Genomic DNA, 22,837 nt, shown 5'->3' on the forward strand with positions numbered 1-22,837 from the left:
GTTTACTATTAGACTACGTAAGTATCATCATATCATTGTGATATCCACACAAAGTTTCTAGGGTACATCAACCTTTTCCAAAATAAGTAATTCACAATTAAACAAAAAAGAAAATAACACTTTTAAACCAAGAACAGAATTTGTTTTTGTTGCATAAGATTCTATCGTAAATAGGAAATGCCGTTTAGGCCCATTTCTCACAAAAGTACATTAAAAAAATCATACTTTCATCCAGAAAACGCAGATGATTTTTTTTCTCACTTGTCATTTGTGTTCAGGCCATATACAATCCTTTTTTTGCAGTTATTAATAGTGTTGATTGATACCTTCCGATATCCAGAAGTATCGGTATTGGACGGATTGGACCGGCTGATATCCAAAAAATATTGAATATCGCCGATACCGATACCCGATACCAATGCAAGTCAATGGGACACAAATATCGGAATGTAAATAAGCCTTTTCTGTCCTTCTACATCCTGTTCCAGAGGGGTGAAGAGTGTGGGCGGTGCGTGGTCGGACACTGTGCATGTCTGTGTGTGCAGGCGGGGTCTGTGCGGGCCTGCCAGTGATCTGTACAGGCCTCTCGGGGGTCTGTGCGTGCCTGCCGGGGGTCTGTGCTTGCCTGCCGGGGGTCTGTGCGGGCCTGCCAGGGGTCTGTGCGGGCCTGCCGGGGCTCTGTGAGGCTTGGGGGCCTCTGGGCGGCGTGCCGGGGCTCTGTGCGGCGTGCCAGGGCTTTGTGCGGCGTGCCGGGGCTCTGTGCTGCGTGCGGGGCTCTGTGCGTGTGTGCCGGGGCTCTGTGCAGCGTGCCGGGGCTCTGTGCAGCATTCGGGGCTCTGCGTGTGTGCCGAGTCTCTGTGTGGCGTGCCGGGGCTCTGTGCAGCATGTTGGGGCTCTGTGCGGCATGCCGGAGCTCTGTGCAGTGTGCGGGGCTCTGTTTGACGTGCCGTGTCTCTGTGCGGAGTGCCCGGGCTCTGTGCGGCGTGTGGAGCTCTGTGCGTGTGTGCCGAGGCTCTGTGCGGCGTGCGGGACTCTGTGCGGTGTGCGGGGCTCTGTGCGGCATGCCGGGGCTCTGTGTGGCGTGCCGGGGCTCTGTGCAGCGTGCAGGGGATATTTGCGGCGTGCGGGGCTCTGTGCGTGTGTGCTGGGGCTCTGTGCGGTGTTTCGGGGCTCTGTGCGGCGTGTCGGGACTCTGTGCGGCGTGCGGCGCTCTGTGCAGCGTGCCGGGGCTCTGTGCGGCGTGCCGGGGCTCTGTGCGGGCTGCCGGGGCTCTGTGCCTGTGTGCAGGCATCGTCCGATGGGACTATAAGTCCCATCGGATGATGTCTACTACAGTGACAGTGATTGACACATTAGCCAATGATGGGACAATAGTAGTTAATGTGTTGAATGAAAAAAAAAAATACATACTACGTACATTCTACACACATGCTACGTACATGCTACATACATACTACATGCATGCTACATACATGCTACATACATGCTACATACATACTACATACATGCTGCATACATGCTACATACATACTACATATATACTACATACATACTACATACATGCTACATACTACATACATACTAAATACATGCTACATGCTACATACTACTGTACATACATGCTACATACAGTACATTCATACATTACATACAGTACATACATACAGACATACAGTACATTAAACATAGAGTTCGTACTCACCATTACTTGTCAATTTGTTCCCCGAAGCCGGTGTCATCTGTAAAAAAAATATGAAAATAACAACCAATATACTCCCTGTTCACGAGTGTCCCACGATGATCTCCCGTGGAGAATGGCAGCATCAGCTGATGCAACCACTCTCTAGGGGCTCCAGGAACATAATGACGGTAGGAAGGTATCCTTCTGCACTGTATTCCTCAACTGCGGTAAAAAAAATAGTCCCTAGTCTCACTTTTGGCATTGCTGTATGAGAAATTTTCCCACGCAACAATTGCCATAAAGTGAGACTTTGTCCTAAGGCAACCTCTCAGTGATGCACTGCAGGAGCCAGTCAGTGTGTCACTGAGGGTCCTATAGATCAGTGACATCACCCGATGTCACTGTTCGATAGGGGAGATCATCCTGGGACACTCGTTATTAATTGGACTACGGCGGACAGGGAGTATGCGGTTTATTATTTTACATTTTTTGCAGGCGCTAAAGTATGGTAAGTATGGTTAAATGAAGAATATTAAAATACTTTTTTTCCTAATGTGTGTGTGTTTTATTAACCCTTTACTAGTATTGGATTAATAATGGATAGGTGTCTTATTGACGCCTCTCTGTTATTAACCCTGCTTTATGTCACCTTACAATAGCAAGGTGATATTAACCCCTTATTACCCCATATCCCACCGCTTAATGGGAGTGGGAAGAGAGGGGCTAAGTGCCAGAATTGGCGCATCTTACAGATGTGCCATTTCTGGGGCGGCTGCAGACTGGTATTTGTAGTTGGGGGGGGCCAATATCCATGGCTCCTCTCTAGGCTATGAATATCAGCCCGCAGCTGTCTGCGTAGCCTTTCTGGCTATAAAATATAGGGGGACCCCCACATCATTTTTTTGGGGGGTGCCCTCATTTTAAGAGCCAGTAAAGGCTACGCAGACAGCTGCGGGCTGATATTCATAGCAGGCTACAGATATTGGTCCCCGGCCATCGGCTTCCCCCCTCTGGCACAGAAAATTGCACACATTAAGAAAAAAGTATTTTAATATTCTTCATTTAACCATACTTAACATACTTCAGCTCCTGCAAATGATAATAAACCGCATATTCCCTGTCCGCCATAGTCCAATTAATAACGAGTGTCCCACGATGATCTCCCCTATAGAACAGTGACATCGGGTGATGTCACTGCTCTATAGGACACTGACATTAGACAATGGCTCCTGCAGTGCATCACTGAGGTTACCTTAGGACAAAGTCTCACTTTATGGCAATTGCTGCATGGGAAAATTTCTTAAAAGTGAGACTAGGGACTACTTTTTTTACAGCGGCGGAGGAGTACAGTGCGGAAGGATATCTTCCTCCTGTCATTGTGTTCCTGGAGCCCTTAGAGAGCGGTCGCATCAGCTGATGCTGCCATTCTCTACAGGAGATCGTCATGGGACACTCGTGGATTTCTGCGGACAGGGAATATATTGGTTGTTTGTTATTTTCATATTTTTTTTATAGGTGACACTGGCTTCGGGGAACAAAGTGACAAGTAATGGTGAGCATGAACTCTATGTTTAATGTACTGTATGTGTGCATTGTATGTAATGTATGAATGTACTGTATGTAGCATGTATGTAGAATGTATGTAGCATGTATGTATGCATGTAGCATGTATGTAGCATGTATGTAGTATGTATGTAGCATGTAGGTAGCATGTATGTAGCATATATGTAGTATGTATGTTTTTTTTCCATTCAACACATTAGCCAGATGATGGGACTACTACTGTCTCATCATTGGCTAATGTGTCAATCACTGTCACTGTAGTAGGCATCGTCCGATGGGACTTGTAGTCCCATCAGACGATGCCTGCACACAGGCACAGAACCCCGGCAGCCCGCTCAGAGCACCGACACGCCGCACAGAGCCCCGCACACCGCACAGAGCCCTGGCAGGCCGCACAGAGCCCCGGCAGCCCGCACAGAGCCCCGGCACGCCACACAGAGCCCCGGCACACACGCACAGAGCCCCAACACACATGCACAGAGCCCCGGCACGCTGCACAGAGCTTCGGGATGCCGCACAGACTACTGGCAGGCACGCACAGACCCTGCCTGCACACACACGCAGTCTCCGCCCACGCACCGCCCACACTCCATTATAGTGCATCATTGCACTATAGGAACTCCCGATTCTGGTATCCGATATCACCAAAATATCGGAACTCGGTATTGGAATTCTGATACAGCGAATATCGGCCGATACCCGATATTTGCAGTATCAGAATGCTCAACACTAGTTATTAATAATTTACAAGACATTTACAGTTTTCCTATGTTAAAGAGTTGCAATGCATCACAAAAAATCAGATGCTATACTGTTGCTCATTATGGTATCTGATTTTTTTTGTACCCTGTGGTAGATCGGCTTACTTGGCTGCACATAGAGGTAGACACAGGTACACTGTCTCTTTGAATCTTCCGCTGGTTTATTACACATGTGGCATAAACCAATGCGAGGTGAAAATTAACATGGCCCTTCCAGCAAAGCAGGAAAACAAAACAAAATGGCATACACTCAGCATATAACAACCAAGTTCAGTACAGTTTAAAACAAAACCACTTCTCTGGAGCTGCCAGGTCCAGACCCTCTGAATACTGAATGCTCAGGGGGCCCACTATTTAAACCGCAGATGGACAACCTTCCCCCTCTCTATGGCTGTCCCCAAAAATCCAGCACTTAAAATGGCAGATTAACCCTCTCAACACATAGTGTGCTGGAGCAAAACATCTTGGTTTCAAATCACTGAAGCTATTAGCCTCAGTGAAACGTATCTCCACTCCTGCACTTTGCCAGTGACGTCACATATCCCCTGTCTAGAAACCACCTAGCTACCCAGGTATTCTTCCTGTTCCTTTCCCTCAACCATCTCAGGGGTGCATAGTCTGGCAATAACCTGAACTTCCGGCCTAACAGGTAGTACCACAGCATGTCAATTTCCCATTTGATGGCCAAGTAATCTTTCTTCAAGATGGCATACTTTTTTCACAGGAGGACACTTTCCTACTCAGGTATAAGACTGGAAGCTCATCCCCATCTGTTTCCTGGGACAACGCATTTCCTAAACTGACCTCGGAGGCATCCGTCTGGACCACTAACTCCTTAGTGAAGTCAGATGCGACCAAGACTGGCTGCTTGAATAGGGCGAGCTTCAACTTCTGGAATGCCATCACCACTTCAGAGGACCATTTGACCATTGATGTCTTTGTGCCCTTAAGAAGATCAGTCAATGGGACCGCAATCATGGCAAAATTTGAGATAAATCGCCAATAGTATCCCACAAATCTCAGAAATACTCGAACCTGTTTCTTGGAGACCGGTTGCAGCCAATTTTGGATTGCTTCCACCTTATTTAATTGCAGATTTATTTCACCCCTTCCAACGAAGTAGCTCAAGTATTTTTCCTCTTTCTTCCCCTCGATACACTTCTTTGGGTGTATGATAAACCCTGCCTTCCTTAGTGTATCCAGTACAGCCTGAATGTTCTTCAGGTTACTTTCCAAATCTGGGCTGAAGATTACGATGTCATCCAGATAATTAGTGGCATACATTTTATGAGAGGCTAGGATTCAGACCCTCTGGAAGGTAGCTATGGCTCCCTGCAGACCAAACGGCATCCTGGTATACTGAAAGCACCTGTAGTGTGGAGAGAAGGCCGTCTTCTCCTTGGCACTTGGGTACAGGATAATTTGCCAGTACCCTTTCTTTAGGTTCAGGGTTGGGATATCTCACTCACCCTAGCCTTTCAATGAGCTGTTCGACCCAGGGCATTGGATATTCATCAAACTTGGACACCTAATTTAGCTTCTTGTATTCATTACAGATATGCCACTCTCCGACCGGCTGTGGCACAAGGATAATGGGGCTGAACCAGTCACTTTTTGACTCCTCAATGATGCTCAGGCTGAAAATTCTCTTCACCTTCTTGGAGATCATCTCGAGGCAGGCTTCAGGAATCCAATATGGCTTTTGGTTCACCCTCACATGCGGTTCCGTCAGGATTTCATGCTCCATGACTTGCGTACAACCTGGCAATTCGGAAAATAGATCCCCTTTCCGATGAAGCAGCTCTCATCACTGTTGTTTCTGGGTAGGTGACAGTGTCTCTGCCACTGGGGCATCCTCGACCCTAGCTTCAAGAATGACCCCTAGGCACATTGCGTAGCTTCCACCGGTTCCCTGTCTTTCCATGGTTTGAGCTGGTTAATGTGGTACACCTGTTATGGCTTTCTTCTCAATGGTTGATGGACCTTGTACTTGACTTCACTCAACTTTTCAACCATCTCTTATGGCCCTCACTACATGGCAAGCAACTTACTTTCCTCCATGGATATCAACACCAATGCCCAGTCTGCAGGGCTAAACTGTATCAGTCTTGCCACCCAGTTGTAGAACCTTGCCTGGGCCTCTTGGGCATGAAGGAGGCTCTCCCTCACAATTGGCATCACGCTCGTGATCCTGTCCTGCATCTGGGCCACATGTTCAAAGGTGCTTTGGTAGGGTTTTAGCTCCGCTTGCTAGGTCTCCTTTGCAATGTCCAGAAGTCCTTGAAGGTGTCATCTGTATAACAGTTGGAACTATGAGAACCCCGTAGAAGCATGTGGGACTTCTCTAATGGAGAACAGTACGTATGGCAGTAGACAATCCCAGTCTCAGCCATCCTTCTCCACAACCTTCTTGAGCATAGAATTCAAGGTTTTGTTGAACCTCCCCACCAGGCCATCTGTCTGCGGATGGTACACTGACATCTGGAGTTAGATAATCTGAAGAGCCTTACTGTCATGATTCCAATGGCAGGGAATCACAAAAGGACAAGCACCAACGAGCTCTAGGGTGATGGAACCTGAGCTGACCGCGACCCTAAACCTGAACACACAAATAACAGTAGCCGGGGAACGTGCCTACGTTGATCCTAGACATCTCGCACCAGCCGAAGATCTAACTTCCCCTATTAGAAGAAACACAGACCTCTCTTGCCTCCAGAGAAATACCCCACAGAAATAGCTGCCCCCCACATATAATGACGGTGAAATGAGAGGAAGGCACATACACAGTATGAAAACAGATTCAGCAAAATGAGGCCCGCTAAAACTAGATAGCAGATGATACAAAAGTAAACTGCGCGGTCAGCAAAAAACCCTTCAAAAAACCATCCTGTAATTACTTGAACTCATGTTCCAACTCATGGAACATGAGGAGCAATTACAGCCCGCTAAAGCAACCAGCAGCAAAGAAACAATTATATGCAAGCTGGACAAGACAAAAATAAAGCAAAACGTGGAACAAGAAAATCAAAAACTTAGCTTGTCCTGAAGATTACTGAAGCCAGAAGCTGAGGTAACAAAACACTCTGATAACCTTGATAGCCGGCGGGGAAATGACAAGAAAGCCCGGTTAAATAGGAAACTCCCAAATCCTAATAGAACAGGTGGACACCAGAGACAGCAGAACACAAATCACCCAGTACCATCAGTAACCACCAGAGGGAGCCCAAAAACAGAACTCACAACACCTTACACAACTCCCTCATCACTTTGGATATAAAATGAGTCCCTTGGTTCATCAGAATCTCCTTTGGCAGGCCCGTTCCAGAGAAGATATGCACTAGCTCTCGAGCTATACACCTGGAGGAGCTTCTCAGTGGTACCACTTCTGGGTACCGTGCTGCATAGTTCATTACCACCAGCATGAATTGGTGACCCTTGGCAGACTTAACTAAGGACCCAACAAGGTCCATGGCAATCCTGTCAAATGGGACCTTTGTAATGGGCAATGGCACCAGGGGACTGCGAAATTAGGATATGGGAGCAGTTAGCTGAGAGGTAGGGCAGGATCTCATTTTTCAATCTCATTTTTTTCAGTAGGCATTCAAACATAAAACATACCTAGAAATAATGTTTATCATAGTCAGTTGTAAGAAGTCAGGAATATAAATGATCTACCTAATAATTAAATAGAGTACATTTTCCTAGGAGTACAGTGCATTTTTTTTCTTGCCAATACCATTAGTAGATGAGGCACTACTTATAGAAACTGTCATGTCTTGACTGGGTCTGTGAGCAAGCACTGGTTCCTACAAGTGATTGCTTGCACCAAGAACAGATTCTCGGTTCATATGGAACCTGTGATTAAATAGAAATACAGAACACAAATTTACTGTCATTACCTGACACAACAGCACAAATATTAAAGGCAATCTTCCATCAGAGCATAACGGTATTTATAGTCATCACATGGCAACTTGCAATGTGTATTTACTGACATTGCCTGGCAAGGAAGAATAGACATTAGAATGACAAGGCATTTCCATTAACAATAGAGGATACATCTAGTTCATTGCACTTCTATTAATTTTTCAGAGCTTGGAAAATTAACCTATTAGATTACAGGATTCTTAGCCATTGCATTTTAATGTCAATTTGAGAAAATTCTAAAGCCTAATTAGTACACGGGAGATGATGAATATTAACTGTTTGCCATCATTTTGTATCATCGAAGTGCAACTACTTAGGGCTTATTCACACACCCAATTTTTCCACGTAGGAGAAAAATGGACCAATTATTCTGATCAGTCTGTGATCAGAGTTTGATGAGAGTGTGGCCCAGGTGTCATCCATTATTCTCCTCCTTCTCCATTCTTGCAGTCTGTGAAAATCGGACCGCACTCACATGTCATCTGAGTATGGTCTGTTTTTTTTCATTGCCCCATTGACTGCCAATTTTTCTCAATCCATGAAACATTATGGGCATGTGAATTGTCCCATAAAACAGGTATGTATGCTATCTGTGAAAAACACACGTGGATGAAAATCAGATGTGTGAGTGAGCTCAGTAGTTGCTCGTTAGCTTTTTTTGTATGTGCTGTTTATGTCAATCAGTCCACTAGCAAAGCACCAAAAATGATCCGCACCACTGCATGCACCTGGCTGGGGTGTCGATAACGCCGTAAGCATCCATGCCCAGGCTCTCAATGGAAAACAAAGCATTTATCTGTGCAAAAATAGAAGAACAAGGGTGGCACTCACCGTCCCATAAGATCCACTTTATTGAGGCAATTTAAAACATTCAAGGCAGAAGGGTTCTGTGTGGCATGTGAAGGATGACGGCCGTTTTATGCAAATGCACTTCTACAGGTCCAGTAACCCTCCTGCCTTGAATGTTTTAAATTTCCTCATTAAAGTGGATTTTATGGGACGGTGAGTGCCACCCTTGTTTTTCTACTTTTGTACTGTTTGTCAATGACTGCCATTTAAACTTTTTGTAACTAGATTTAGTTTGTTTTTCGCTATCATTTTCTCATCATAAAGGGATTATCCACTTGCAGAAAACTTTTAAATGCCAGCTTAGTTTGTTGTAAAAAAGACCTAAACTTTACTTACCCTCCTTGGGAACATTGCTGTGTCACCGACACTGCTCTGATATATGTTGTTTGGCTGTATAAGTGATATGAAGACAATGGCAGTGAGCTCAGTAATTATCTGCAGCACTACGGATGTGAGTTCTCCACTGCAGCGTATACACTGTCACCAGAGCAGCACTGAAGACGGGGAGGATAAGTAAAACGCATTTTGTTTATAATCTCATTTTATTCCCTACACAATTAATGATTGGCACATTTCTGCCTATGCACAGTTGCTCACAGAAAGCTGCCAACCAGTGGTGTGGATGGGGTTAAACAGAGCTCAGCATTTAGAGAACTGCTTGATCAGCTGCAAATAAAACTAATTTTATCAGAACTGCAGTATCCAGCAAAGTAAGTGGTATATCGCTGGAATCAGGGTCTCCGTCAATACATCATGCTGCTCTCAGAAGCTTTGCAAACACCTGGTGACAGTTTCCTTTTACATCTGCAAGGTATAAAAATCAGCAAGAATTTAGCAAAGAAAAAGGTATACTGTGTAACCACGACCTCTTTGAAGATATGAATGGATCACGTTCTTCATAAAAGTGACTTTATGTAGTGGAAGGAGCATAATCCTAGCATGCAGAAGCTAGTGACAGGCTTGCTTAGATAGGCTTTTAAGTTTGCAACAAACTAATAAAGAAGGGTTTCAAATTTGTCTAAAAAAATTCTGTGTAGAATTCAATTTTTCTACTTTTTTCTTTTTACTACTAGGATCAAGACAAGACAAAACCCCTTTCAACGTTGGCCAACCTCGCCATTACAATCACTGATATTCAAGACATGGACCCAATTTTCATCAATTTGCCGTATAGCACTAACATATACGAAAACTCTCCTCCGGTAAGTAGAATAAATCAATTGATTTCCTGAGCTATAATAGTAATTGTGGAAGCCTATTAAAAAAATTATTACAGTTTATGAGTAGAAAAAATGGACTCCGAATAATTATTATACAACTGGAATGATGTGAGTGTGGTAGAAAATTTAAAGAGATTCTGCACTCAAAATGGCTTCACTGGATGCAAATAGGGGAAGTGGCTGGCCACGCTGTCCATGGAAGCCATGCTCCGTCCCTTCTTACCAGTAAATGGCTTTACAGTCAGTCAGTCTGTTTTTCCTTTGTGGAACCCAAGAGGTTGTTCAATAAATCCAAGTTATCACCTCTCGACATTAATGTATATGCTTACATGCTGTGCTCTCCTATTTTTGGCAGTCCTGTAGACAATATAGAGAGTGAAGGTGCAGTGGGGTGTGTTGGTGTAGTGGGCTGTGTTGTGTTGTTAGAAGTGTTAGCGTTGTGGGGTGTGTTGGTGTAGAGGGGTGTGTTGTCGTAGTGGGGTGTGTTGGCGTAGTGGGATGTGTTGTTGCAGTGGGGTGTGTTGGTGCAGTGGGGTGTGTTGGTGCAGTGGGGTGTGTTGGTGCAGTAGGGTGTATTGGTACAGTGGGGTGTGTTGGTGTAGTGGGGTGTGTCGGTGTAGTGGAGTGTGTTGTAGCAGTGGGGTGTGTTCGTGTAGTGGGGTATGTTGGTGTAGAGGGGAATGTTGGTGTAGTGAGGTGTATTGGTGCAGTGGGGTTTGTTGGTGTAGTGAGGTGTGTTGGTGCAGTGGGATGTGTTGGTGTAGTGGGGTGTGTTGGTGTAGTGGGGTGTTTTGGTGCAGTGGGGTGTGTTGGTGTAGTTGGGTGTGTTGGTGTAGTGGGGTGTGAGTCTATGCAAGAAATTCCAATATGTCTATTAGTTTCCTGAGTAGTGTTGAGCGATACCTTCCGATATCGGAAAGTATCGGTATCGGATAGGATCGGCCGATATTCAAAAAATATCGGATATCGCCGATACCGATACCCGATCCCAATGCAAGTCAATGGGACCAAAATATCGGAATTAAAATAAACCCTTTCTTGCCTTGTAGGTTCATTCTACATGAAGGAAAACAAATAAGAATAATGCCGGATGTATTTGGGGAGGTGGCGGAGACATTAAAGTCATAGAGGTTTATCCCAATCAAATAGAATAGCATGTTTTTTGTTTTTTTTAAAGACGTTCGGAGTGACAAAGATATTGACTATGTAAATTTTTTTTTATTTTGTCAGATATTGATGTTTCACTATTCCACGCCCTTCCCCTTCTTTTTTTTTACTTTTCCCACACTTTCATCTTCATCATCATCAGCATCTTTGACATCAACTTCTTCTTCACCTTATTCATCTTCTTCTTCATCTTCTACCTATTTTTTTTTATTACATTCTTCATATTCATTTTATTCAACTATTATTATTCTTCCTATTCTACATATTCATTTTATTCAACTGTTATTATTCTTCCTATTCTACTTCTTCATCATATTCTCATTTGTGACAGGCATTCCCGTAGTTGTTATCTATAAAAGTTGGAAGATTACACCTTCCGTTCTGCCAGTCACAAAAGTTACATTTGTCCGCGTTCAGTTTGGCCTGCAGCATCAGGCTTTATCCAGGGGCACCACGAGGAGGAACGGACTCACCCCCATACACTGCTTAGTCTTCTTCTGCATATAATTTAGATAATATCTTTTGCTCTGATATTAAGTCTTATGCTTAATGTTCTTCTGCTCTTTGTTCTGCAGCCTCTTGTTCTTCTGCTTCTCGGTCTTCCATGTCGTCGTCTCCAGGGTCGTCGTCTCCAGTGTCGTCATCTCCGCCGTCGTCGTCTCAGCCGTCGTCGTCTCCGCCGTCGTCGTCTCCGCCGTCGTCGTCGTCGTCATCGGGGTGGTCTTCCGGGTCGTCGTCGTCATCGGGGTGGTCTTCCGGGTCGTCGACTTTAGGGTCTTCAACTTGGAAATGTAGCAGAAGGTACAAGAAGGCTGAGAAAATGACAAGAACCAGCTGATGGAACTGGAACTCGGATGGCTACCCGAAGGTTCAAGAGCCTATGGAACTACCGAGGACCAGCTGACGTTACTGGAACCCGGTTACTAAGCAGGAGGTACCCATGCTAAAAAGCACTACCAAGGACCGCCTGACGTTGGCGGAACTCGGATACCCAGAAGGAGGCACCTAAGCCAAAGGCTCTGCCCGGAACCAGCTGACGGTACTGGAACCAGGATGGGGAGCAGAAGGTACAAGAGCAAAAGACACTGCCGAGAACCAGCTGACGGTACTGGAACCCGGATGGGTAGCCGAAGGTCCAAGAGCCAATGGAACTACCGAGGACAAGCTGACGTTACTGGAACCCGGTTACTAAGCAGGAGGTACCCGTGCCTGAAAGCACTACCAAGGACCACCTGACGTTGGTGGAACTTGGAAACCCAGAAGGAGGCACCTAAGCCAAAGGCTCTGCCCGGAACCAGCTGACGGTACTGGAACCAGGATGGGGAGCAGAAGGTACAAGAGCAAAAGACACTGCTGAGAACCAGCTGACGGTGCTGGAACCAGGTGGTGGACCTGAAGGCCCACAGGAGAGTAGAGAACAGCTAGGCCGCGAGGCAGCCGCAGTTACCGAACCCCAACAGTCATACAGGGGGAGCTGGGCCTACTGGCACTACAGAACCAGCCTTGACTACCAGTTCACGCAGCCCACATAGGAAGCTCCTAAACTGGAGGCACCCTGGAGTTGGCTAACCCGACCGCACCACGACGGGACAAGCATAGGCGTCTCAGTGAACTTGACACAACCCGGAAACAGCTGACGGTGCTGAAACCAGGCTTGGCACGAGGGAGTACCTGTGACAAGAACACTGCCGAGAACCAGCTGGCGGTGCTGGAACCCAGATGCGTTGCCCCACTGTGCAAGAGCCAATGGCACCGAGGACCAGCTGGCGGTGCTGGAACCCGGTTACTAAGCTGAAGGTGCCCGCGCTTAAAAGCACTACCAAGGACCGCCTGGCGTTGGCGGAACTCGGATACCCAGGAGGAGGCACCTAAGCCAAAGGCTCGGCCTGGAACCAGCTGACGGTGCTGGAACCAGGAGGTGGACCCGAAGGCCCACAGGAGAGGAGAGAACAGCTAGGCCGCGAGGCAGCCGCAGTTACCGAACGCCAACAGTCCTACAGGGGGAGCTGGGCCTACTGGCACTACAGAACCAGCCTTGACTACCAGTTCACGCAGCCCACATCGGAAGCTCCTAAACTGGAGGCACCCTGGAGTTGGCTAACCCGACAGCACCACGACGGGGCAAGCATAGGCGTCTCAGTGAGCTTGACACAACCCGGAAACAGCTGACGGTGCTGAAACCAGGCTTGGCACGAGTGAGTACCTGTGTCAAAAACACTGCCGAGAACCAGCTGGCGTTGCTGGAACCCAGATGCGTTGCCCCAGTGTGCAAGAGCCAATGGCACGACCGAGGACCAGCTGACGGTGCTGGAACCCGGTTACTAAGCTGTAGGTGCCCGCGCTTAAAAGCACTACCAAGGACCGCCTGATGTTGGCGGAACTCGGATACCCAGGAGGAGGCACTTAAGCCAAAGGCTCGGCCCGGAACCAGCTGATGGTGCTGGAACCAGGAGGTGGACCCGAAGGCCCACAGGAGAGGAGAGAACAGCTAGGCCGCGAGGCAGCCGCAGTTACCGAACCCCAACAGTCCTACAGGGGGAGCTGGGCCTACTGGCACTACAGAACCAGCCTTGACTACCAGTTCACGCAGCCCACATAGGAAGCTCCTAAACTGGAGGCACCCTGGAGTTGGCTAACCCGACCGCACTACGACGGGGCAAGCATAGGCGTCTCAGTGAACTTGACACAACCCGGAAACAGCTGACGGTGCTGAAACCAGGCTTGGCACAAGGGAGTACCTGTGACAAGAACACTGCCGAGAACCAGCTGGCGGTGCTGGAACCCAGATGCGTTGCCCCAGTGTGCAAGAGCCAATGGCACCAAGGACCAGCTGGCGGTGCTGGAACCCGGTTACTAAGCTGTAGGTGCCCGTGCTTAAAAGCACTACCAAGGACCGCCTGGCGTTGGCGGAACTCGGATACCCAGGAGGAGGCACCTAAGCCAAAAACTCGGCCTGGAACCAGCTGACGGTGCTGGAACCAGGAGGTGGACCCGAAGGCCCACAGGAGAGGAGAGAACAGCTAGGCCGCGAGGCAGCCGCAGTTACCGAACTCCAACAGTCATACAGGGGGAGCTGGGCCTACTGGCACTACAGAACCAGCCTTGACTACCAGTTCACGCAGCACACATAGGAAGCTCCTAAACTGGAGGCACCCTGGAGTTGGCTAACCCGACCGCACCACGACGGGGCAAGCATAGGCGTCTCAATGAACTTGACACAACCCGGAAACAGCTGACGGTGCTGAAACCAGGCTTGGCACGAGGGAGTACCTGTGACAAGAACACTGCCGAGAACCAGCTGGCGGTGCTGGAACCCAGATGCGTTGCCCCAGTGTGCAAGAGCCAATGGCACCGAGGACCAGCTGGCGGTGCTGGAACCCGGTTACTAAGCTGTAGGTGCCCGCGCTTAAAAGCACTACCAAGGACCGCCTGATGTTGGCGGAACTCGGATACCCAGGAGGAGGCACCTAAGCCAAAGGCTCGGCCCGGAACCAGCTGACGGTGCTGGAACCAGGTGGTGGACCCGAAGGCCCACAGGAGAGGAGAGAACAGCTAGGCAGCGAGGCAGCCGCAGTTACCGAACCCCAACAGTCCTACAGGGGGAGCTGGGCCTACTGGCCTACTATAGGCGTCTCAGCGAGTTTGACACAACCCGGAAACAGCTGACGGTGCTGAAACCAGGCTGGGCACGAGGGAGTACCTGTGACAAAAACACTGCCGAGAACCAGCTGGCGGTGCTGGAACCCGGATGCTTTGCCTATCAAACATTGTCTTCCTACAGCCCCAACTAGCGGTGTTGGAGCAAAGGGTAAGCAGGGGGAGCAGAGTGTAGGCCGAAGCCTGCACTGGAGTCAGCTTTGTGTCTGCGTTGCGTTTGCAGGACACTTTGCCGGCTACACAGTGGGGGAACAGCAGGCGGTGCTGAACCCCACTAACACATTGGCTGGTGTTTTTCTCTGTGCAGCTAGCACTTCCGGGCAAAAACTAGCGTTGTTACAGCCCAGGGTCAGCAGGAGGAGGAGAGGAGCAGAGTGTAGGCCGAAGCCTAGTTGAATCAATTTCAAATGTAACCTTTAACCCCCCCTCAGGTGTTACAAAGTACAAGAGCCACACTTTGTGCAGCATTAATGCTGCACAAGAAAAGGTTGCTCTATTAATTTGTCTACTTGCACATGCTGAATGCAACACGTACACAATTTAGCCCATTCTACAGTCAAACTGTAGTTGAGGCGTGACTTGTATTTTTAAGGAGACGCAGCATAGGTGTCCCAAATAACGCCTTTGTGCTAGGCGCTGCTTCCTGAGCATTGTTTTTTGCTGTACAGGAGTCGGCGCTCTTGTGTTATCCCTTGGCAATGCCCTGTTAGCGCTGCCCGTCTTATGACCTCATTTCATGTTGGCCGCTGCGGTTAACGATGGCCATAAATCCCAGACCCACACTGCCTTTTCATAAAGTCACACTGCGGTGCTGGGATTCGTGGCCTTGAGCAGTAAATATTTTCGACGCTCACACACGTCCTTACACCTGCTTCAGACTGGGCGGCCTCTGCTGATCCCTTTGCGCATGCCGTGGCCAGGAGGCCGCACAGTCTGAAGAAGGCGGAAGGAGATGAGTGACGACAGGCGAACATATGCACTGCTCGTGCCCGTAAACCACACCCTCGCTGACAAAATAAATAAGACAACGAGGGGCGTTGTTTCACGCAGGGCGGATGCACAGGCGCAGCCAGCTAACCATGATGTCAAAAGACGGGAAGCGCTACCAAGGGGGGTGCTGCGTATCATTAGAAAGGAAAGTCACACCTCAGGGACAGTGGAATGGTCTCAATGAGACACATTTTGTACGTGTTGAGTTCCACGTGGGCAAGGAGAAAAAGTCAGCCACCTTGTACAAATGCAGCAGTACTGCTGAACAAGGTGGCTGTTATACATAGAAACACCTGGGGGTGGGGGGCAGGCTTCCTTCAATTTCAGTTCATGTGCCAGCATGGCGTTTGCAGGTCACGTTGCCGGCTACACAGCTGGGGAACAGCTGGCGGTGCTGAACCCCACTGACACATTGCCTGGTGTTTTTCTCTGTGCAGCTAGCACTTCCAGGCTAAAACTGGCGGTGTTATGAGCCCAGGGTCAGCAGGAGGAGGAGAGGAGCAGAGTGTAGGCCGAAGCCTAGTTGAACCAATTTCAAAGGTAACCTTTAACCCCCCTAAGGTGTTGCAAGGTACAAGAGCCACACCTCGTGCAGCATTAATGCTGCACAAGTAAAAGGTTGCTCTATTTAGTTTGCTCCTTGCACACGCTGAATAAAACACGTACACTATTTAGCCCATTATACTGTCAAACAGTAGTGGAGGCGTGACTTTTCTTTTGAAGAAGACGCAGCACAGGTGTCAAAATTTACACCTAGGTGCTGGGCGAAGACTCCTTACCGTTGTTATTTGCAGTACAGGAGAGTGCGCTCTTGTGTTATCCCTTGGCAATACCCTGTTACTGCAGGCCGTCTTATGACCTCATTTCATGTTGGCCGGTGCGGTTAACGATGGCCATAAATCCCAGACCCACAGTGCCTTTCCATAAAGTCACACTGCGGTGCTGGGATTAGTGGCCTTGTGCAGTAAATATGTTCGCCGCTCACATATGTCCTTACACCTGCTTCAGACTGGGCGGCCTCAGCTGATCCCTTATTGCCTGCCACGGCCATGAGGCCGCACAGTCTGAAGAAGGCGGAAGGAGGGGAGTGAAGACAGGCGAACATATGCACTGCTCGTGCCCATCAATCACACCCTCGCAGTCAAAATATATGAGACAACGAGGGGCGTTGTGTCGGGCAGGGCAGACGCACAGGCACAGCCAGCCAACCAATGATGTCTGAAGACGGGCAGCGCTAACAATGGGGGTGCTGCGTGTCATTAAAAAGGAAAGTCACACCTCAGGGACATTGTAATGGTCTCTAATGAGACACATTTTGTACGTGTTGAGTTCCACGTGGGCAAGGAGAAAAAGTCAGCCACCTTGTACAAATGCAGCAGTACTGCTGTACAAGGTGGCTGTTATACATAGAAACACCTGGGGGTGGGGGGCAGGCTCACTTCAATTTCAGTTCATGTGCATGCGTGGCGTTTGCAGGACACGTTGCCAGCTACACAGCAGGGGAACAGCTGGCGTTGCTGAACCCCACTGACACATTGGCTGGTGTTTTTCTCTGTGCAGCTCGCATGTCCGGGCAAAAACTGGCGGTGTTAAGCCCAGGGTCAGCAGGAGGAGGAGAGGAGCAAAGTGTAGGCCGAAGCCTGCACTGGTGGCAGCTTTTGGTCAGTTGTGCCAGCGTGGCTTGTGCTGGACACGATGCCGGCTACACAGCAGGGGAACAGCTGGCGGTGCTGAACCCCACTAACACATTGGCGGGTGTTTTTCTCTGTGCACCTAGCACTTCCAGGCTACAACTGGCAGTGTTATAGCCCAGGGTCAGCAGGAGGAGGAGAGGAGCAGAGTGTAGGCCGAAGCCTAGTTGAACCAATTTCAAAGGTAACCTTTAACCCCCCCTCAGGTGTTGCAAGGTACAAGAGCCACACCTTGTGCATCATTAATGCTGCACAAGTAAAAGGTTGCTCTCTTAATTTTGCTCCTTGCACACGCTGAATAAAACACGTACACTATTTAGCCCATTATACTGTAGAACAGTAGTGGAGGCGTGACTTGTCTTTTTAAAGAAAAGCAGCACAGGTGTCGAAAATAACACCTTGGTGCATGGGCGCAGCTTCCTGAGCGTTGTTATTTGCTGTACAGGAGTCTGCGCTCTTGTTATCCCTTGGCCATGCGCTGTGAGCGCTTCCTGTCTTCTGACCTCATTTCATGTCGGCCGTTGCGGTTAGCGATGGACATGAATCCCAGACCCACAGTGTGTTTTCTAAAAATCACACTGCGTGGCTGGGATTCGTGGCCTTGTGCAGTAAATATGTTTGCCGCTCACACATCCTTACACCTGTTTCAGACTGGGCGGCCTCATCTGATCCCTTATCGCATGCCGCGGTCATGAGGCCACCCAGTCTGAAGAAGGCGGAAGGAGATGAGTGAACACAGGCAAACATATGCACTGCACATGCCCATCAATCACATCCTCGTTGTCCAAAAAAATAAGACACAGAGGGGCGTTGTTTCGAGCAGGGCAGACGCACAGGCGCAGCCAGCTAACCAATGATGTCAAAAGACGGGCAGCGCTAACAAGGGTGGTGCTGCGTATCATTAGAAAGGAAAGTCACACCTCAGGGACAGTGGAATGGTCTCAATGAGACACATTTAGTACGTGTTTAATGAAACGTGGGCAAGGAGAAAAAGTCAGCCACCTTGTACAAATGCAGCAGTACTGCTGTACAAGGTGGCTGTTATACATAGAAACACCTGGGGGTGGGGGGCAGGCTTCCTTCAATTTCAGTTCATGTGCCTGCGTGGCGTTTGCAGGACACGTTGCCAGCTACACAGCAGGGGAACAGCTGGCGTTGCTGAACCCCACTGACACATTGACTGGTGTTTTTCTCTGTGCAGCTCGCATGTCCGGGCAAAAACTGGCGGTGTTAGAGCCCAGGGTCAGCAGGAGGAGGAGAGGAGCAAAGTGTATGCCGAAGCCTGCACTGGTGGCAGCTTTTGGTCGGTTGTGCCAGCGTGGCTTGTGCTGGACACGATACCGGCTACACAGCAGGGGAACAGCTGGCGGTGCTGAACCCCACTAACACATTGGCTGTTGTTTTTCTCTGTGAAGCTCGCATTTCCGGGCAAAAACTAGCGGTGTTAGAGCCCAGGGTCAGCAGGAGGAGGAGAGGAGCAGAGTGTAGGCCGAAGCCTAGTTGAACCAATTTCAAAGATAACCTTTAACCCCCCCTCAGGTGTTGCAAGGTAGAAGAGCCACACCTTGTGCAGCATTAATGCTGCACAAGTAAAAGGTTGCTCTATTTAGTTTGCTCCTTGCACACGCTGAATAAAACACGTACACTATTTAGCTCATTAAACTGTCAAACAGTAGTGGAGGCGTGACTTGTCTTTTTAAGGAGACGCAGCACAGGTGTCAAAATTTACACCTAGGTGGTCTGCGCAGATTCCTGAGCGTTGTATTAACTGTACAGGAGTCTGCGCTATTGTTATCCCTTGGCCATGCGCTGTGAGCGCTTCCTGTCTTCTGACCTCATTTCATGTCGGCCGTTGCGGTTAGCGATGGACATGAATCCCAGACCCACAGTGTGTTTTCTAAAAATCACACTGCGTGGCTGGGATTCATGGCCTTGTGCAGTAAATATGTTTGCCGCTCACACATGTCCTTACACCTGCTTCAGACTGGGCGGCCTCATCTGATCCCTTATCGCATGCCGTGGTCATGAGGCCACCCAGTCTGAAGAAGGCGGAAGGAGATGAGTGAACACAGGCAAACATATGCACTGCACATGCCCATCAAATACATCCTCGTTGTCCAAAAAAATAAGACACAGAGGGGCGTTGTTTCGAGCAGGGCAGACGCACAGGCGCAGCCAGCTAACCAATGATGTCAAAAGACGGGCAACGCTAACAAGGGTGGTGCTGCGTATCATTAGAAAGTAAAGTCACACCTCAGGGACAGTGGAATGGTCTCAATGAGACACATTTAGTACGTGTTTAATGAAACGTAGGCAAGGAGAAAAAGTCAGCCACCTTGTACAAATGCAGCAGTACTGCTGTACAAGGTGGCTGTTATACATAGAAACACCTGGGGGTGGGGGGCAGGCTTCCTTCAATTTCAGTTCATGTGCCTGCGTGGCATTTGCAGGACACGTTGCCAGCTACACAGCAAGGGAACAGCTGGCGTTGCTGAACCCCACTGACACATTGACTGGTGTTTTTCTCTGTGCAGCTCGCATGTCCGGGCAAAAACTGGCGGTGTTAGAGCCCAGGGTCAGCAGGAGGAGGAGAGGAGCAAAGTGTATGCCGAAGCCTGCACTGGTGGCAGCTTTTGGTCGGTTGTGCCAGCGTGGCTTGTGCTGGACACGATGCCGGCTACACAGCAGGGGAACAGCTGGCGGTGCTGAACCCCACTAACACATTGGCTGCTGTTTTACTCTGTGAAGCTCGCATTTCCGGGCAAAAACTAGCGGTGTTAGAGCCCAGGGTCAGCAGGAGGAGGAGAGGAGCAGAGTGTAGGCCGAAGCCTAGTTGAACCAATTTCAAAGGTAACCTTTAACCCCCCCTCAGGTGTTGCAAGGTAGAAGAGCCACACCTTGTGCAGCATTAATGCTGCACAAGTAAAAGGTTGCTCTATTTAGTTTGCTCCTTGCACACGCTGAATAAAACACGTATACTATTTAGCCCATTAAACTGTCAAACAGTAGTGGAGGCGTGACTTGTCTTTTTAAGGAGACGCAGCACAGGTGTCAAAATTTACACCTAGGTGGTGGGCGCAGATTCCTGAGCGTTGTATTAGCTGTACAGGAGTCTGCGCTATTGTGATCCCTTGGCCATGCGCCTGTCTTCTCACCTCATTTCATGTTGGCCGTTGCGGATAGCAATGGATATGAATCCCAGGCCCACAGTGTGTTTTCAAAAAATCACACTGCGTGGCTGGGATTCGTGTCCTTGTGCAGTAAATATGTTTGCCGCTCACACATGTCCTTACACCTGCTTCAGACTGGGCGGCCTCAGCTGATCCCTTATCGCCTACCACGGCCAGAAGGCCGCACAGTCTGAAGAAGGCGGAAGGAGATGAGTTAAGACAGGCGAACATATGCACTGCACATGCCCATCAATCACACCCTCGCAGCCAAAATATATGAAACGAGGGGGGTTGTGTCGGGCAGGGCGGATGCACAGGCACAGGCAGCCAACCAATGATGTCAGAAGACGGGCAGCGCTACCAAGGGGGGTGGTGCGTGTCATTAAAAAGTAAAGTCACACCTCAGGGACATTGTAATGGTCTGTAATGAGACACATATTTTACGTGTTTAATTAAACGTGGGCAAGTAGACAAAGTTAGCCACCTTGTACAAATGCAGCAGTACTGCTGTACTAGGTGGCTGTTATACATAGAAACACCTGGGGGGGTGGGGCCAGGTTCCCTTTAATTTCAGTTCATGTGCCTGCGTGGCGTTTGCAGGTCACGTTGCCGGCTACACAGCAGGGGAACAGCTGGCGGTGCTGAACCCCACTAACACATTGGCTGGTGTTTTTCTCTGTGCAGCTAGCACTTCCGGGCAAAAACTAGCGGTGTTTGAGCCCAGGGTCAGCAGGAGGAGGAGAGGAGCAGAGTGTAGGCCGAAGCCTGCACTGGTGGCAGCTTTTGTTCTGTTGTGCCAGCGTGGCTTGTGCTGGACACGTTGCCGACTACACAGCAGGGGAACAGCTGGCGGTGCTGAACCCCACTGACACATCACCTAGTGTTTTTTCTGTGTAGACAACACTTCCAGGTGGCAACTGACAGTGTTGAAACCCAGGGAATCAAAGAGGAGCAGAGTGTAGGCCGAAGCCTGCAGTGGAGCAAGTTGAAAGGGAACCTTTAACCCCCCCCCCCAGGCATTTGTTGCTGAAAGAGCCATCTTGTACAGCAGTAATACTGCACATGGAAAATGGTGGCTCCGAAAATTATGCTCCTTGCAAACGCTGAAGTACACACTCATATAATGTGTCCCCTCACACCGTCAAACCATCCCGGAAGTGGGACTTTCCTTTGTAATGTGACACAGCACAGCCGTCATTCCAACCCCCTTGGTGCCGGGCGCCACCTCCTCAACGTTGTTTGGTTCTGTCACGGAGCCCGCGCTGTAATGTTATCCCTTGGCCATGCACAGTTAGCGGTGCCCGTCTTCTGACATCATGTAGGTGTCAGGCTGGCAGTGCCTGTGCGTCCAAGCTGCCCGAGATCCAACCTTGCAGTGTAATCTAATGTAGTCCCACTGCGGGCCAGGGATCCATGGGCATGCGCAGTGCATATCATCGCCTCTCACTCACCTCCTTCCTGCTTCTTCAGACTGTGTGGCGTCACGGCCGTGGCATGCTATTAGGGATCAGCTGACGCCGCCTAGTCTGAAGAAGCGTGAAGAAGGGGAGTGAGAGGCTAGTATATGCACTGCGCATGGCCATGGATACCAGGCCCACTGTGGGATCACATTAGACGACACTGCGAGGTGTGATTTCGGGCAGCGTGGACGCACAGGCGCAGCCAGGACGACAACAAATGATGTCAGAGGACAGGCAGCGCAAACTATGCATGGCCAAGGGATAACATAACAGTGCAGGGTCCATGACGGAATCAAACAACGCTAAGGAGGCAGCGCACGGTGCCAAGGGCATAGCAATGACGGCTGTGCTGCGTCACATTACAAAGGAAAGTCCCACCTCCGGGACGGTTGGACGGTGTGAGGGGACACATTACATGAGTGTGTAGTTCAGCGTTTGCAAGGAGCATAATTTCAAGAGCGACCTTTCCCTTGTGCAGTATTAGTGCTGCACATGGTGGCTCTTTCAGTAACAAACGCCTAGGGGGGGGGGACAGGTCCCCTTACATTTTAGTTGTGCCAGCGTGGCGGTCGCATGACACGTTGCCGGATACACAGCTGGGGATCAGCTGACGTTACTGAACCCCAATAACAGAGGAGCGACTGTTGACTGTGCACACAGCACTTCCAGGCACCAACTGGCGGTGTTAGAGCCCAGGGACA

At 49.2% G+C, this 22,837-nt stretch overlaps 1 protein-coding gene across 1 annotated transcript in view; it reads left to right on the forward strand.

Annotated features, from left to right (window-relative positions):
- Positions 1-22,837, forward strand: part of CDH23 (cadherin related 23) — a 1,839,731-nt gene that overhangs the window by 802,564 nt on the left and 1,014,330 nt on the right. Inside the window, exon 8 of the mRNA XM_069753216.1 lies at positions 9,855-9,983. Within this exon, the coding sequence (XP_069609317.1) occupies positions 9,855-9,983 (129 nt within the window). The remainder of the gene's footprint in view (positions 1-9,854; positions 9,984-22,837) is intronic.

This window comes from Ranitomeya imitator, chromosome 2 (genome assembly GCF_032444005.1).
Source record: "Ranitomeya imitator isolate aRanImi1 chromosome 2, aRanImi1.pri, whole genome shotgun sequence".
Classification (NCBI taxonomy): Eukaryota; Metazoa; Chordata; class Amphibia; order Anura; family Dendrobatidae; genus Ranitomeya; species Ranitomeya imitator.